This window comes from Diceros bicornis, chromosome 15 (assembly GCF_020826845.1).
Source record: "Diceros bicornis minor isolate mBicDic1 chromosome 15, mDicBic1.mat.cur, whole genome shotgun sequence".
Lineage (NCBI taxonomy): Eukaryota > Metazoa > Chordata > Mammalia > Perissodactyla > Rhinocerotidae > Diceros > Diceros bicornis.
Genome location: NC_080754.1, coordinates 63,461,978 through 63,478,952, shown reverse-complemented (window position 1 = coordinate 63,478,952; position 16,975 = coordinate 63,461,978). Strand labels below are relative to the sequence as shown.

Sequence of the window (16,975 nt, the reverse complement as noted above, 5' to 3'; positions counted from 1 at the left end):
GGGGACAGTGGGCAGGGAGGAAGAAAGAAAGGCTGATTTATTTCAAGTATCTTTTGTAGTCAACTAAGTCCAATTCTGATTATGGAAACACATTACTATCTTTCATTCATTTAATATTCAGTTAAAGAATAGATTAGGATTCTAAAAGAATTAATAAATATTTATTTAATATAATTTTCCATCTGAACTAGGATGCTCAGTAAATATCTGTATTCTGAATTTTCAGTGGGAAACCTCTAAAGAGAATTCTATTCCAATAAACAGTGCAGAATTATCCCTGTCTTTTCAAATCAGTTTTGTTTTTCATTAAACTCCATTCAGGATTGGGGGGATGAAATCTTGACCTATTTCTTGGCTATTTTGAAATATAACAATAATAGCTTATCAGTGCTTATCACATGCCACACAGATTGCCTCAGATGATCCTCATAACAATCCTTTATGGTCAGCACTATTGTTATTGCCATTTTACAGATGGAGAAACTGAGGCTTAAAAACACCAAGTGGCTTGACCAAGGATAGAGCCAGTAAGGTGAGGAGGGTAAAACTGTAGTCAGGCTCAGGCAGTGTGACACCAAAGCACACTCTTAAATGAGCCCACTGCCCTGTTTCCCATGTACACTTAAAATACAGAGTCAGTGGCAAACCGAACTGTCTGACTTAATTAATGAAAGGTGTTGTTACTTAAAAATTATGATTCACTTGGAGCATATGCACTATATCGTCAGAATGGTCAATATAAAATTTATTTGAATTTATTACTCAACAAGAATCAAGTATGGTGTATCTAAATTATGACAAATTTTGATCCGTGCTCTTTTAATTAATAAGACTTCATGTTAACTTTTGAATGAAAAGGAACATTTTGGTGACACTTTGAATTCATGTTATCTGTGTGTGTTATAAAATATACAGCAGGACTTCTTTGTGGTTGAAGATATTTTTGAAAGGGAAGTATAATTGTGTGTTCAATTTAGACAGTTATTGGAGGTTTAAAGAAACATTTTTTTAGCATAGGTTCACACTGACGCATTTTTAAAGTGTTTAAAATGACCATCTGAATTTCCTGTTTTTATTAAAGAGATCAGGAATAGAAGTTAAGAGGTAGTGATTTCTCAGATCCCTTGAGACAGAGTAGAGTTAGTGCATAAGAATGTTTTTCCTGAACTCAAATAATAACCTTTGTACTTCTAGATTCAGACCTTTTTAATAAAGTTTAGAGAATAGGCTATTTTATAATTGGCTAACTTGTTTGACATCTTTATAGGGAAATTACAGTTTGACATTCCAGAAATCTGACAGAACATGTGGCTCAAATATTGGGAAATAAGATAATATAATATAGTATGAGGACCACAGCAAAATCCCTTTCATTCCCAGGGACACGGTAACCTAGCAGTGGTCAGCAGTCCAGCCAAAGCTACAGCCATATTGTGAATGGCTTCTCTTGTAAATCAGAAAAGTGTGCATTTTTAGATAAGAACTGCAAGCCTACAGTGTTATTTTTTACCATTGCATTCTTAGGGTCTTGGTCCCCCAACCGGCTGGGTGCCAGCGTCCTTTGACATCCTGTGCATGTCTATCTAGGTTAGTTCACTGTCCCTCTTTAGAGAATGATGGTAACTTTTTTTTTCTTGATCCGTGTATCAACTTCTGTACTGTAGACTAATTCAAAGACATACAATTTTATTATTGTCAGATACTATAAACCAAATGAAGCTAACAATGTATTATCTAGTGCAGATATCTTCAAACTTTATCCTATATATCCCCTAAAGGAATTTTGAGAAATCTATGTAATGTCTTGTAGCGTTTTAAGTTGCATCAACATTTTTATCATAAGTTCAAACAGTTCTACAGACTATAATTTCTGTTGAATTATATTGTCATTTTAAAATAAAAAGACCACATTTCTCCTTTAAATGTAACCATTATTTGACACCTAACATCATCCATTTTAAAAAATACATAAATTAGCTCTTCTTTAATAGAAATGTTTACATTGTTTTATTTTTCTTTGAAATCATAGTTTTGTTCTACCTTTCCCACAGCATTTTATCCTGATCATCCTATCATTTTTCACTGCGATAAAACTATGTATATAAATTGAAATTTAATTATTTTAACTTCTTGTGACCATCAGTCTCTAAGTGTTAAGATTTTTTTACTATCTTTTAAAAAAATTATACCATTTATGAAAATTCATAAGTACAATATCAAATGTAATAAATAGTTATTAAACATTAAAAAGTGAAATGCTGATGGAAATTCATCTCAATGAAATAGATGGGGAGTGATTTTCTTGCCTTGGTTGAAGGACACTTCCCTGACATCAATATTTTGAATTGCAGTTTTTGTTTGATGCTCCTGAGATTTTTCCAAGTTGGACAATACAACAAAGAAAGTTTGGGATGAATGAGAAGTGTCTTTCTGCTGCAAAGTGAGAGAAGGGCAATTGTAAAAGGGAGGTGGGAAAGGAGAATTGGCAAGATTCTCAACCACAGGTACATTCTCCAGTAAACAAAATGTATTCAGGGATGTTAAAGACCTGAAATTGCTTTAAAGAAGTATGAGATCCCTTGAAACTATTCATGCGCGCCTATTATCGTGACCTCGGTGTCGTAGAGATCATTAAGTCTCTGCTTTGATGCAAGGAAAATGTAACATCATTAACTATTCCTTCCCTTAGTGTTTGTAGACAAATCACGCTTCCAAAGCTCCAGAGAGTTTCAGAAACAGTTTGATCCACTTAAACACTGGAACCCTGTTTAGTCCATTAATACTCCTTTCTCAGAGGTAGCACAAAGGAAAGTTCAATTTCATGCTCTCCAAATTATCTTAAATTCTGAGTTAATAGCACCCTAAATTGTACTGTTGCATTTTGCTCTATTAATACAGTGTTAATGTCAATAGAAAATGACATCAAGTCAAAGAAATATGAATTAAGCATTTTTCCCAATCCCACTGTCTAATAATTTTCTGTAAATTGGCTATCTTGTGGCAACTTTGATAACAAACGGCCACTGCTCACTCCTTCAGTTGTTGTAATGACACTGAGGCCTTAGCACCCAAAATGACAAAGATCTTAAGCCATATGAAGTGAAAGGATTCTGATCCCCTTGGAAAATTCTCCAGGAGCCAGAGATTTTTCCGTACTCTGGGAGCCAGCTTATGTTCTCTTCTTCCCATGCATTTCAGAAAGACGATCCTGATGACTCCCCAATAGAACTCAGCAAAGTACAGAGTGTGAAGGTTGTGGCCAGGAAACGCAGGGACCGCTCTCTCCCTCGGGCTTTTGAAATCTTCACAGAAAATAAAACCTACGTTTTCAAGGCCAAGGATGAGAAGAATGCAGAAGAGTGGCTCCAGTGCATCAATGTGGCAGTTGCCCAAGCAAAAGAGAGGGAAAGTAGGGAAGTAACCACATATCTGTAGGGATTTGCAAGCCGATCTCACACCAACTATATACAGTGGGCATTGCATTATCACTGCCAAAGTCAAGAAAAAGAGATAAATTCACCAAGTCATGTTGTTTTTTACTAAATACCAGTGGAACAGTTTTCTCTCAGAAGCAGGGTTCTTAGTACATTTCGTATCCTAATGGCGTTTGCGTTAACTTCAGAACATCTGTTTGATGCACACAGGAACAGGAGCTACAGATGGTGTGGAGCCAGAAAGGGGAGAGTCAGAGATCTAGGGACTTCTATAGGTGTTTCATCGTACCTTGTAAGAAAACAACTTTAAAAGATCCCTGAACTACCTATCCTGAGGAAAGATTAGGCACTTCTGATGAAAAACAGTCTGTTAAAAGTATTAAAGGGAAAAAAAAAAAAAAAGATCAGGAAAAGTCAAATTAATGGTCTCTGAGGAAAATCATATAACTTACTTATAGACATATACTGATTACATCTATCCTCTCCTAATGCAAATGATGCTAACCCGTGATAAAATGGCTCTCAAGTTAAGCTAGTTATGTAATTAAACGTCTGTGTTTCAGAACTACTTATCTGATTATTCCTTTTAGGTTTATATATTGTAATATGATCTAAAGTTTAGACAACTGGATATATCTCTTGCCCAAGGCAATAAGCGTAAGCTAGAATAAGCATAGAAAACCATTTTCTCTATCTTCAAAATATGTGCCATTTCCATTAAACTTTGAGATTTTAAAGTTCTGTACTTTTCTTCTTTGTATTCAACCTTTCAATACCTCTAAATTACAAACATTTATTGGTTTTTGCCATTACCTGTAATTTTTTTTTCAATTAAGCTATGATAGCCAGAATCCTAGGATGACTCCCAATGACCCGCACCCTGGTGTAACCTCCTCTTGAGTGTGGTGGAACCTGTAACTTGCTTCTAACTAATAGAATATGGCAAAAGGGATAGGATAGTCTCTCCCATGATTATGTTACATTACATGGCAAAGGTGAAGAGATTTTGCAACTATAATTAAGGTCCTTATTCAGCTGACTTTGAGTTAATCAAAAAGATATGATCCTGGTTGGGCCTGACTCAATCAGATGAGCCCTTTAATAGGGTGAACAAGTTAGAGACTCTTGCTGCCACTGGCCTTGGATAAGCAAGCTGCCACGAGTTCTACAGCTTCACAGAAGTGAATTTTGCCAACAACCAGTGAGCTTAGAAGAGGATCCCAAGCCTCAGACAAGAGCTCAGTCCCAGCCAAGACCTTGATTGCAGCTTTGCAAAACCCTGAGCAGAAGACCCAGCTAAGCCATGGCTGGACTCCTGACCCATGGAAACTGTGAGATAATAAATATGTGCTGTTTTAAGCCATGGAGTGTGTCGTAATTTGTTACACAGAAATAGATAACTAATACAAAAGCTAACTTGGACTACACATAAAGAATAATTTTGGGGCCGGCCCCGTGACTTAGTGGTTAAGTGCACGCGTTCCGCTACTGGTGGCCCGGGTTTGGATCCTGGGCTCACACCGATGCACTGCTTGTCTGGCCATGCTGAGGTGGCCTCCCACATACAGCAACTAGAAGGATGTGCAACTATGACATACAACTATCTACTGGGGCTTTGGGGAAAAAAAGGAGGAGGATTGGCAATAGATGTTAGCTCAGAGCTGGTCTTCCTCGGCAAAAAGAGGAGGATTAGCCTGGATGTTAGCTCAGGGCTGATCTTCCTCACAAAAAAATAAAAAAAGAAGAATTTTTTTCCTTGAAATTTGTTAACTATGTGGTCTAGTATAGAAATCTAGAAAAAGATTATAAGTAGTCAATATACTTAATTCTACCCCAACTCTACTGCTAATTCACTAGGATAGGAAATACAAAAGAGGCCAAGTTTGAGAAAGGAAATGACTCAATTTTAACATGTAACGCTTGAGGGTATTGTGAGACACAGAAGTTATTACAAGTTGGAAATAGAGTTCTGGAGGTCAAAATTTTGGCTCACTGGATTTACAGATGGTCATGAATATGTGGAATTAAATGAAATTACTCAGAGATAATAAGACAAAAGAACCAATATGGGCTTCCTTGGGACACCTAGCATTTAAGCAAAGGCAGGCTGGATTGGCTGATTAGTGTTCAGAGATGTTACAGACCAGGCGAAATATGTCACAAAAGCCAAATAAATAAGGCTTTCAGGAAAACGGGGGAGATCAACAATGTGAAAGCCCGAAGAGTAATCACTTAAAGAATGGCTTTTGCAATTAAGAAGCAATTGGTGTCATTGGTAAGAACAATTTCATTGGAGTGATGAGGTAAAAGTCAAATTTCAGTGGGTTGAAGAATCAACAGGAGGTTAGGAGTTTAAAGCAATAATTGGACTAGCCTTTCAACAAAGTGGTGCTAAGATGAAGGGGCTAAGATGGAGAAAGTGCTCTGTTGTTTGTTTTAAAGATGAATTAGACTTAAGGGAAAGAAATTTAAAATACATAAAGAAAGAAAGAGGAAAAATAACTTTGCTTGAGCAAAGTTTCAAAAAGTGATAGAAAAGGATTAAAACTCCATTATTCCACAGCAACTTATGGAGCAGCTACCAAGCTACCGTGCTTGGTAAAGACCTAGCAAAAATAAAAAGACCTAGCTCCTCTCCTCAAGGAATTTACAGAGTAGTGGACAAGATAGATATGTACAACGAAAATTACAATGCTATCTGGCCAGTGCCTTGATGGAAGCATGCACAGGGTCCTGCAGCAACACAGGAGAAGGCACCACTGTAGTTGACTTTGACTCAAGTAGGCTCCCTCACTGTTTCCCAGAGGTGTCAGAGAATGAGCTCATCTTAAAGAACCAGTAGGAGCGTCATGGGCAGACAAGAAGCAAATGGTCAGTAGAGGGAACCACCTCACATAGGTAAAGGAGGGAGATGGAACACGGTCCATTTGCAAAACAGCAAGTCCTTACGTAGGATTGGAACATAAGGGGCTTGTTGGGAAATGGTGCAGAATGATGCTGGAAAGGCCTGAGGGGCCATAGCATGAAGGGCTTGGTTCAATGGTAAGGATCTTGGACTTTTCCCTCAAGGTGGTGAAGCCCCATTAAAAAGTTTTAAGAAGATTTGCATTTAGAGAATAACTGATAGTGGTATAGAGAATGGATTATAGGAACACCAAAAATCATAGCAGGGAGATGATTTGAGAGGTTCTTGGAAGGTGGTGAGGACCTGGACTGGTGTAGCAGCAGAGGTGACAGAGAGAAATGGAAATGCAGGAAAAATATTAAATTAGTAAAATGGACAGGACACTGGTGGATGGGATGGACTGGGGTACAGGAATGGGAAAGAAAGAGTCTCTGATGACTCCTAGGTGCTTTCCTGGGAAACTTGATGCATGATGGTGGCATTTACTGAGATAGAAAATTCCAAAGCAACACTTTGAGAGGTGAGGCAGACACTAAAGTTAATTTTAAGGTATACATTCAGAGTATACATAAGTGATTGACCTTGGACTAGAGGGACATTCCTCCTGTGAAGTTAGGCAGGAAAAGGGTAAGAATAGGTATAATTGTAAATGATTCTCTAATATTATTTTAAAATCTCATTCTTTAGAGTCAGTAACCCTAGACAGTTTAATCAAGTAGGAAAAACAAGGAACAGACAAATAGAAATAGAGTAGGAAGTGACTTCACATTCATTATTAATAATTTAAATGCCAACCATGTGCTCAAACCTTTCATAGCAGAGAGATTACAGTAAAATGCTGGTTATGGACTGATTCTGTTTTCACTGAATGTTTGTCCTAAGAAAGAAGAGAATGGCCCTACCAGCTCAATTTGGAGGAAAAGAATTATTTTTGCTACTCGTTGCAGTCTTGGTGATTTAATTAACCTGATGCCTCTAGTTTAGAACACAACTCTCAGAGCCTTTGAACCATATTTAAAAGAAGTAAATGTATGAAGTTTAAGTAATGATCTTTGTGGTTTCATTCCATGGTGCAGTAATTTCAAATTCAAGCAAATTCTCCTGGAGTCACACTAGGAACTTCAGAATCATTGGCTTCCCACTGATGTTTCTGGCCCTTTCTCTTCTGTAGCTGGCTGACTTACCACAGACTGGCCTTTCCCAAGAGGGCTGCCATTCCTGATCCTGATCTAAGAAGAAACCACTTTTCTAAACAAGTTTAAACCTTTAAAAATGTTGGTATGAATACAATTATAATCATGGACAGAAATTCAAGTGGTTTTCATTTTTATTTCATTTTGATTCTTTTTCCCTCCCAGATAACTGTGGAAACATAAATGTTTATGTGTGAGAATCTCATCTGGTTATTTTTTTAAGAACCTGGAATTTGGTAAAAATAAATGTTCAATACTTTTCTAATATTGGGTTTTCTAGAAAATCCTTGGCTGGTGATGTTGAGGGACATTTATTGGGTCATCTTCAATTCACCTATTTACCTATTTTCTGTAGGCACCTATGGGCCTATTTGTGGGCTGACATTCTCAGGCATAAATAAAGATTATATAGTTTAAAAAAGCATTTCCCACATTAGGAAACAATTGCAAAATAAGATGTGAGAATATGTGTGCTGAAGCCAAGGTGTGTTGCAGAGAAGTAAATACCATAAATGCCCTAGTCAGGATTTTAAATGCTAATGTAAATGTAAATGCCCTAGTTGGGATTTCCAGTCCCCAAAATCTAACTAAATTTTTAGGAAAAAAACCCAAGATGTCATCTTGTTCCAGAACAGCACCATTGTATAGACCTCTTGGTCTACACATTCCTTCCCAAAGATATTTCTGAAAGACAAAGGGACTGGGAAATCAAGGAGACTTCTACCGACACAGTGGAGTCCAGAGAAATTGACAGGCTCTGGGCATGGACACACGAGGATTCAAGTCCTAGCTCTACCAGAGCTAAATTACCAATGGAGATGAGCAGATTATTCACCTGTCGTCTCTAGGTTGGGGATAGTAATATCTATGCAGCAGAATCGGTATGAGGCTTAAACATCACATAAAAGCATCCAGCAGAGAACATTTAACTTCACAGGCACCTGACAAGGACACTCCATATTTTATGCACTGCTAAGAAAGGAAAAGATCCTCCCAATGAAACTACGATGCAATGCCTTAATAAAAGTCCAGTGAGTAGAGTTTTACTTCAAAATGTTTATCTATTCTGAGGGATTTGGCACTTCCTTCTGACTTTAGGTATATTGCATGTTATGTGATAGGTAATTCTTTTGTATCTATTTCAGCAACAAAATAAAACATGGCTTTATTGTTGATGTCTTCCACTCTTAGGTATAACATTTAGTAGTTGCTTTGCAAGACCATGTGGAACTGTGATCATTCTTTCAATGATGGCTCTTTGGTTCACTAATGTCACATTTCATCCCACTGCTCTATTTCTGTGCTTTTCTGTGTATATAATTTTCTGTTTCAAAGTCAAATCATATTGTAATTATTTTAAGACATGCTAAACAGCAATTAACACATGTAGAACCCACCATGCACATAACTCAACTGCAGTGACAACACAGAGCTAGGACCAAGTTCTGGCATCAATAGGCAATGACACCTAGTCACAACCATTCCTGGCAGACAACAGCTGTACAACACCCCACTGGTTGTAAGACACATCCAATTTCAGAGCTGTTAAGTGAATGAGCAAAAGTAAGTATTGATTTAAGAGGTCCACAAGGGTTTGTTTCACAGCAATCAAAACTGTATGTGAGAGTTTTTGTAAACAATAAAGCATAGTGCAAATGTAAGAAATTTAAAAAATTTTTAAATGGTTAAATTGCCCCCAATGCATCCATTCTCAAAGCTATGAGATCAGCCATTCTGATCTCATAGCATGTGGGTGCTTACCTTCTGTATTAGTCAGGGTTCTGCATAGAAACAGAACAAATAGGGTATATAGAGAGAGAAAAGAGCAGATTTATTATAGGAATTGGCTCATGCAGTTATGGAGGCTGAGAAGTCCCACCATCTGCCATGCACAATATGGAGAGCTAGGAAAGCTGGTGCTGTCATTCCGTCCGAGTCATTCAAGCCTGAGAACCAGGGGGCTGGTAGTGTAACTCCTGGAGGCCAAAGACCTGAGAACCAGGAGGTCCAATGTCCTGGGGCAGGAGAAGATGGACATCCCAGCTCAAGAAGAGAGAAAGAATTAGCCCTTCCTTTGCCTGTTTGTTCCATTTGGGCCTTCAACGGATTGGATGAGGCCTCTTTACTCAGTCTACTGAATCAAATGCTAATCTCTTCCAGAAACACCCTCGCAGACATACCCAGGTATAAGGTTTTACCAGCTATCTAGGCACCCCTTAGGCCAGTCAAGTTGACACATAAACTTAACCATCACACCTCTGTTTTGATGGGAATAAGATGGCTAATGTGCACACACACGCCACCTTTCTGGTGCCTCTGTATCCCCCTTGCTATGCTCTCCTTTATCCAAGCCCCCTTCTCTGGCAGGGAAGCCAGGTAGGGAACAGGCCAAGATGGCAGGGATGAGGGCAAGGGGCACATGGTCTGTCTTTTACCCACTGACACAGATTGGGGAGACTGGGGGTGAAATTAGGACTGTGTTTGAGGAGGAATTCCAGACGAAGTAAGAGGAGTGTTTCCAGAAGAGTCCCTTGAGCTCAACCATATCAGAGACAAGAGCAGGGAGGCAAGGCCTGGAGCCAGGTTAGGGGTTAGAGATCCAGGGAAGAGCAGAGGGAGGCACAGAGCAGAGCGAATGGAACGGGTGGCAGATGGATGAACTTGAGAGGAGCAGGACCTTTCCAAGGCTAGGTTTTCACAGGTGCTTGCCCAGATGAGGAGGGCTCTGTTCAGTGAGCTTTGGTAAGACAGATTTCCACGTCCTCACATGCGTCCTTCTATTACCAGGCTACACAAGCCCTTCAGCCCTACAGGCGACCAGCTCCTGGGTCCTGCCCTGAGAACCCCAGCCTTGCAGAGCACTTTCCATATTGACATGCTTCTCATTCTACACCCAATCCAGCACATATTGAACTTGTCAACTTCAAAGAAAATTTTTCTGGGGTATGCAAAGGGGGAGCCGGAAATCCTGGAACTTTCTTGTGCATTTTTCTGTAAGATGGTAATCAGACACACTGTGTTTACATGGCCCCTTATGCCTTTATAGACAAACTTGTTTAAAAAGCTTACGTTGAATAGAAAGAAAATGCATTTCCTCTGTCTTTCAATCAATAAAACGATTAGAATTCACTTTGGAACTAAGGAACAAGAGCAATTACAAAGTACTCAAATAATGTAAAAATGTACAGGACTCAATCGAAGAACAGATTCATTTGCTCCTAGGAATAACAGCGCTCCACAAGACCTCCTTGGAAACTATGGAGGAAGTAATAAAAGTAAATTTTAATTTTTCCTTTTTGACTTCTTTTAGAATTCTTTTTCGCCTTGTTTTATTTTTTAACTTCCAGTCTACTCATGTCAATATAACATCCATAGCATATATTTATACACATACACATATTCTTTTACACAGGTGTTATGAAAACAAAACAATTCTTTTCATATGTGCTTTGTAGAAATCGATCTTATTACTAAGTCAATCTTATTATTAAGTATAACATAAGTCGTTATCTTATATTAGATTTCTCTCTCTTTGTCTGTCTAGGCTGGGATTTCATGTAATCAGAGAACTTTATATGTGTTCCATTGTTCTTAACAGAGATTCACTTCCATGCACCAGATTTCCTCTGGGAGTATTCTGTTCTTCTAAATGCAGAGCTATTGTACAACGGAGGAAAGGGCCTAAATGTCTTTTCTCTTAAGAGAGAAAAACAACGATCCTGTTTGCCGAACTAGCTCATAAGCACAAAAGTCAGAATAGTGCCCATCTTTTGAATTTAACCAAAACCACAGTTTGGAAATGTCTATCTTGCAAAATTAACCATTAAATAGAATACTTAGGGTATGTGTGCTTTTTAAGTATTGATTTGAGAACATTTTAATTAAGACTCAATCAGACATTTCACAGAGCGGTATCTTATGCTTTTCCACACAAATACCCCTCACCTACATATTCATGTTCTTGACATCACTATAATACTATCATCTCCCAAAATCTTGCCTCAAGTAAATACGAGTCAAATTCCACTGTGGCCAAGTAAACTAGGTCAAGTTCTTCCAAGAAAGGGACTCAGCATTTATCACTCAGTTAACAGTGTCACAGGCTGTCGCAGTTGGAAGACTCTTAGAGCATGTGGGGTCCAACCTCCCCTACCCCCGTGGAGAAGTCCTTCCTTGTCATCATTGGCAGGTGTCATTCCCAGCTACTCAAACACTTCTAGGGACAGAGAGCCTGTTACATTATCACCAGTCCACATCTTTTTTAAATAAATTTTTTCTGATTATGAAAATAATATTTATTGTAGAAAATTCAAAAAGATTATTAAAATATAATAAAAATTGCCTGTAATCCCAGAACCCCAAGTCGTTCAATAGGAGTGTTCAGATGTGATTCCTATTAGATTATTCACCATTTGCTTTTTGGAAAATTCTTCCTTTCCATGATTTCTGACACTTAGTTCTGGTTCTCTCTCCTGCAGCCACACAAAATTTCTGCTCCCTCTTCCCCAAGACAACCTTTCAAATAGTTTGATTCAGGCATTCATTTAACAAACACTTATTGGGGCCAGCCCGGTGGCGCAAGCAGTTAAGAGCACGCACTCCGCTGTGGCGGCCCAGGGTTCGCCGGTTCGGATCCTGGGCGTGCACTGACACACCGCTTGTCAAGCCATGCTGTGGCAGCATCCCATATAAAGTAGAGGAATATGGGCATGGGTGTTAGCCCAGGGCCAATCTTCCTCAGCAAAAAAAAAAAAAAAAGAGGATTGGCAGATGTTAGCGCAGGACCGATCTTCCTCACAAAAAAAAAACAAAACACTTATTGAGCATCCAACATATGCCAGATACTATGCTAGGGCTTGGGGGCTCAAAGATAGCTAATAAATTGTCAATGCCTTCAAGAAACTCAGTAAATACGTATGTGTTTATCCAGTAAGTAAATCAGAACATAAAGTACGTCCTACGTGCAGGTCTTGTGCTCGCCATTAGGAATGTTGTGGTGATCAAGATGTCCTAACCTCAGTGGAAATTATATTCGAGGAGAAGAGAAAGACTTAAGGTCTTTTCTTAATTAGCCATGAAATTGCCATATGACTAGACTAGAAAGAAGCACAATGGATAGAGATTGTGAAACGAGAGGTCTGACCTAGTTATGAAGTTAAGGATGGCTTCCTGGAGGAAGAGACATCTGACCTAAGATCTGAAGGATGAACAGAAGTTACTAGTCTACAGGGGAGGTGGAGGAGAAGCAGACCAGAGAGAAGAGAATGAGGGGAGACCCTGGGGAGAAAAGGCACGCAACCCATTAAAGGAATCAAAACAGGCCAGTGTGGCCAGAAAACAGAGCAGGGAGGAGAGAAAAACTGATGAGAGTGGTGAGGCTGGGGAGGTGGGCAAGTCATGCAGGCCCATGGGAGAGCTACTGACAGGCTTAAAAATAGGGTGACTGATTAGATCAGCATTTTTATAAGAGTACCCAGCTGTGGTACAGAATGAGTTGTGGGAAAACAATAGAAATTGGGGGACAGATAGGAGGCTATTAAGATAGTACAGGCAAGAGAGTAATGAGAGCTTGAGAGAAGGGAGTGGCTCTGGCAATGGAGAGAAGTGGAGGGTTAGAGAGAGATTTTAGAAATAAAAATGGCAGGACTTGGTGATGGGTGGGAACCTACCCCCAGAATTCTGTCTCCAGTGGATTGGTGGTGGCACCATCCTCGATAAAGAGAATGCTCGAAGGGGGACAGGTTTGAGGGGAGTCTTGTCTGCAGAGAATCAGACGCACAGAGGGATCAAGACGCCGTGATGGGGGACACAGCAGAGACAGAGGAGGAGGCAGCTGACTCTGCCTGGAGAGGCTCAGCAGACTCTCCACTGAAGAGGTGATAATATCCTGGGCCTTGAAGAAGGAACCCAATTTCTTCTATTTTGGACCTCTCCTTGCACATTCGCACAGTCAAAGAAGAGAAAGGGCCTTCTAGTCTTAGGGAACAGCATATGCAAAGATTTAGGATCAAAGTTAAGAGACAACACAAATGGGCAATGATGAGAATGAGGGTCACTTATTTTTAGCTACTTATTTTAGTTGTGACCTTCTTCCAAAAATTATTTATAATTTTTTTTAACATATACTATATTTTTAAAATTAGTGTGGTGGACACTGTCTTTGTCTGTTCAGGCTGCTATAACAAATCACCCTAGACTGGGAGGCTTATAAACAGCAAAAATTTATTTCTCACAGTTCTGGAGGCTGGGAAGTCCAAGATCAAGGCACTGGCAGATTTGGTGTCTGGTAAGGCCTTGCTTCCTGGTTCATAGACAGTGGTCTTCTTGTTGTGTCCTCATACTGCAGGGGTGCGGGAGGACACTAACTCCACTCATGAAGGCTCTGGCCTCATCACCTAATCACCTCCCAAAGGCCCCACCTCCAAATACCATCACATTGCAGATTAGGTTTCAACACATGAATTTGAGGGGACAAAAACATTCAGTCTATAGCACTGATGCATCACCAAGGGACCCCCTCCAATGAAGAGCTTGGTGCCCCAGCTGCTGGGAGTGCTGTTGGTAAACACCCTTCAGCTGTCTTTCTCTTCAGGGATTGCCCAAGTTGCAGGGAACCACCAGGTCAATGGCACAGCTCTTCCTGGGGCAGCTGACCTGTAATGAATGGCTGCTGGAGGAGTAGGAAGACCTGGCCATTCAGGCTCAGCTTAGGACAACTCTGAGGGGCCATTCTAGCTCCAGAGCCCATAGGGTCAGCTGAGGCTATCGTTGGGGCTGTCTCGAAGCTCAAGTTCTCCCCCTCCCCAATCTTGATTTCTCTCCCCTCCCTTCCACAGGTGTGGATCCCAAGGCTACTCCTTATAAACATCCTGTACCTTAAATTTTGTCTCAGAGTCTGCTTCCCAGAGAGTCCAACCAGACTGGAGTAAGTAAAAGCATGGGGCAAAGAGAAAACAAGGCAGGGAGAATAGTCACAAGGACAAGGCAAGGAGGTGAAATGCATGCCACCACTAGCAAAAGGTAGTAGGTTCAGAGCTACTCCATGCTTTCCTGCAGCCTAAGAGAGACATTCAATCAGATTCATGAGTCACAGTTTCCCAGACTAAAAATAATGCAGTTTTCCAGAGGAAGAAAATACTCCCAATACTGAAACCTCTAGGGCTACACAGAGAGAACACTGTACTACAGCTACAAGAGCCTCAGTATTTCCTGCTGAGGCAACAGCACGTGTCCTAAAGGATGTGCAAGGGGACAAACACCAGCTTGTGAATTCAAACATGTAAATAACGTAATTACTTTATTTCTTTGTATTTGAACTTAATTTATATCTTGAGCCCTGGGTCCCATTTCACCCTGTGGCAAAAATGTAATCTTAGTCAATTCAAGGGAAATACAGTCAACTCAAAGTATTCTCCATTTATTCAGGTTTTTTCTAGTTTCCATTCTCCACAGTTTTCCTACATTATTATTTATGCAAAAAGGTTCATATCCTGGTTCTTCAGGGTTGTAAATGTTTTAACCTCTAAATCCTGCCTTCTGAGACTTAAAATCCTATTTTCTAGAAGTATTATCTCTGCTGTGAGTTTCAGAAGTCTGTTCTGAAATTCAAGGGCTGACAATTCACTGTGGTTCTCTCTAACTTCTTTCCAACCTCCCTTCTCTGAGTCGGTGGATGCCTCCTGTCTGGCCTGAATGAGGGGGTGGGGAGGGCAGGAGTGTGCCACACAAGAGAAAGAGAACGACAGGGATTTTTTTTTTTTTTTTATTCCCCCAGAGCCCCAGTAGATAGTTGTAGGTCATAGCTGCACATCCTTCTAGTTGCTGTATGTGGGACGTGGCCTCAGCATGGCCAGAGAAGCGGTGCGTCGGTGCGCGCCCGGGATCGAACCCGGGCTGCCAGTAGCTGAGCGCGTGCACTTAACCACTAAGCCACGGGGCCGGCCCATGACAGGGATTTTTTAAAAAGCAAATTGGTTAATAGATTGATTGTTACAGTTTTTTAAAAAATAATGTTCCCCAGTGAAAACCAATAGCACAACACTAGCATATAGAACACACAAAAGTAATTTGTGTGGGGACTCAAACCTCTGTGGCCCAGACAGACAGCGTCTGGCGAGACATAACCAAGTCATGAGCACATCTAGAGTGGACGAGCGGATGGGCTGCATGGCTCTCCAGCAACCAATCACAAGGATCAGCCGAGTGAAATCAGGATCTCCACTAATTACTTATATAATATTTCCGTATTTTGGATATCTACTTCAAAAAAGCAAAGAGTTGTGAAGGTTTTGTCTTTGTTGTTTGTTTCAAATAAAAGCCCCTGAGTAACATGTGAGGTTGTCCTCCAAAATGAAAAAGTCATTATGAAAATGATGTTTATTTTGGTCATTGCCATCACCATCTAAGCCCAGCCAGTTTGATTTAAATTTCAAACCACTAGAAAGAATGGGCCGGAGAGCTGGGCGGGGGGGCAGGGGTGGGGGTGATGGGATGGCGTGAAAGTTTAGAGGCTGCTGAGGTTACAGTGATGGTCACAGAGCAAAATCCATCTGGTTCAGTTACAAAGGTCAAGAGGGCAAGGAGCCCCTGAAGATGGAATTAAAATAGCAGATGCTCGCAGAGCTCTGCTGAGTATGCTGAAAACATCGAGACTAAACTGATGGTCTAGAACACTGCGGAGCAGACACGCTAGGCTTATAGCAGCAACAGAAAGGACGGATTAAGAGATGCTCTCTGTAAATGAGAATGGATGACTCGGGGGTAATCTTCAACTATCAAAATAATGAGTTTGGGTAGTCACTATCTCTAAGGAAAACAAGCAGACCCACATAGCTGAATATCTTTTTGGTGTTATTAAGGAGAATTACATCATTACTGTGAAGCTGGTCCCTGACATGCTGAAGTTTCAATAGTAATGTTTCCCCCTTATATGACTGCTTAACTCCACAGCAAGTATTTGAAAGAATATGATTGTAGATAAGCCGTTATTTATTATGAAATTCTTCAGAATAGAAAGAGCTATAAAGAACAATATAATCAGCCTCTTATAATCACCACTCAGCTTAAGAAAAAAAGCATTGCAAATGCATTTGAAGCTGTCTATGTATATCCTCCCCAGATGTAATTCCTTCTCTACCTTACATAGGTAACTGCTGTCCTGAATTTGGAAATTATCATCCCAACGCATTTTTATACATTTACTACATACACATACTCTCTAAAAACACATAATATTGTTTTATATATATTTAAACTTTACATAAATGGTGTCACAGTGCATGAATCTTTCTCTATTTTTAAGTCTCATGTTTGTGAGACTTATCTATCCTGATATATTTATCTCAAGTTGCCTTTCGGTGCTGTATATTATTCCCTTGCTTACGATTCCACTTTTTTCTCCATTTTATAGGTGATAGTCTTTGATAGTCTCTTGTTTCTGGTCT

The 16,975-nt window shown here is 39.9% G+C and overlaps 1 protein-coding gene across 1 annotated transcript in view; it reads left to right on the top strand.

The window, feature by feature from the left end:
- Positions 1–3,450, top strand: part of VEPH1 (ventricular zone expressed PH domain containing 1) — a 202,995-nt gene extending 199,545 nt beyond the window's left edge. The window contains exon 14 of the mRNA XM_058556450.1: positions 3,199–3,450. Coding sequence (XP_058412433.1) covers positions 3,199–3,435 — 237 coding nt within the window. The 3' untranslated portion in view covers positions 3,436–3,450. The remainder of the gene's footprint in view (positions 1–3,198) is intronic.
- Positions 3,451–16,975: the final 13,525 nt, after the last annotated feature.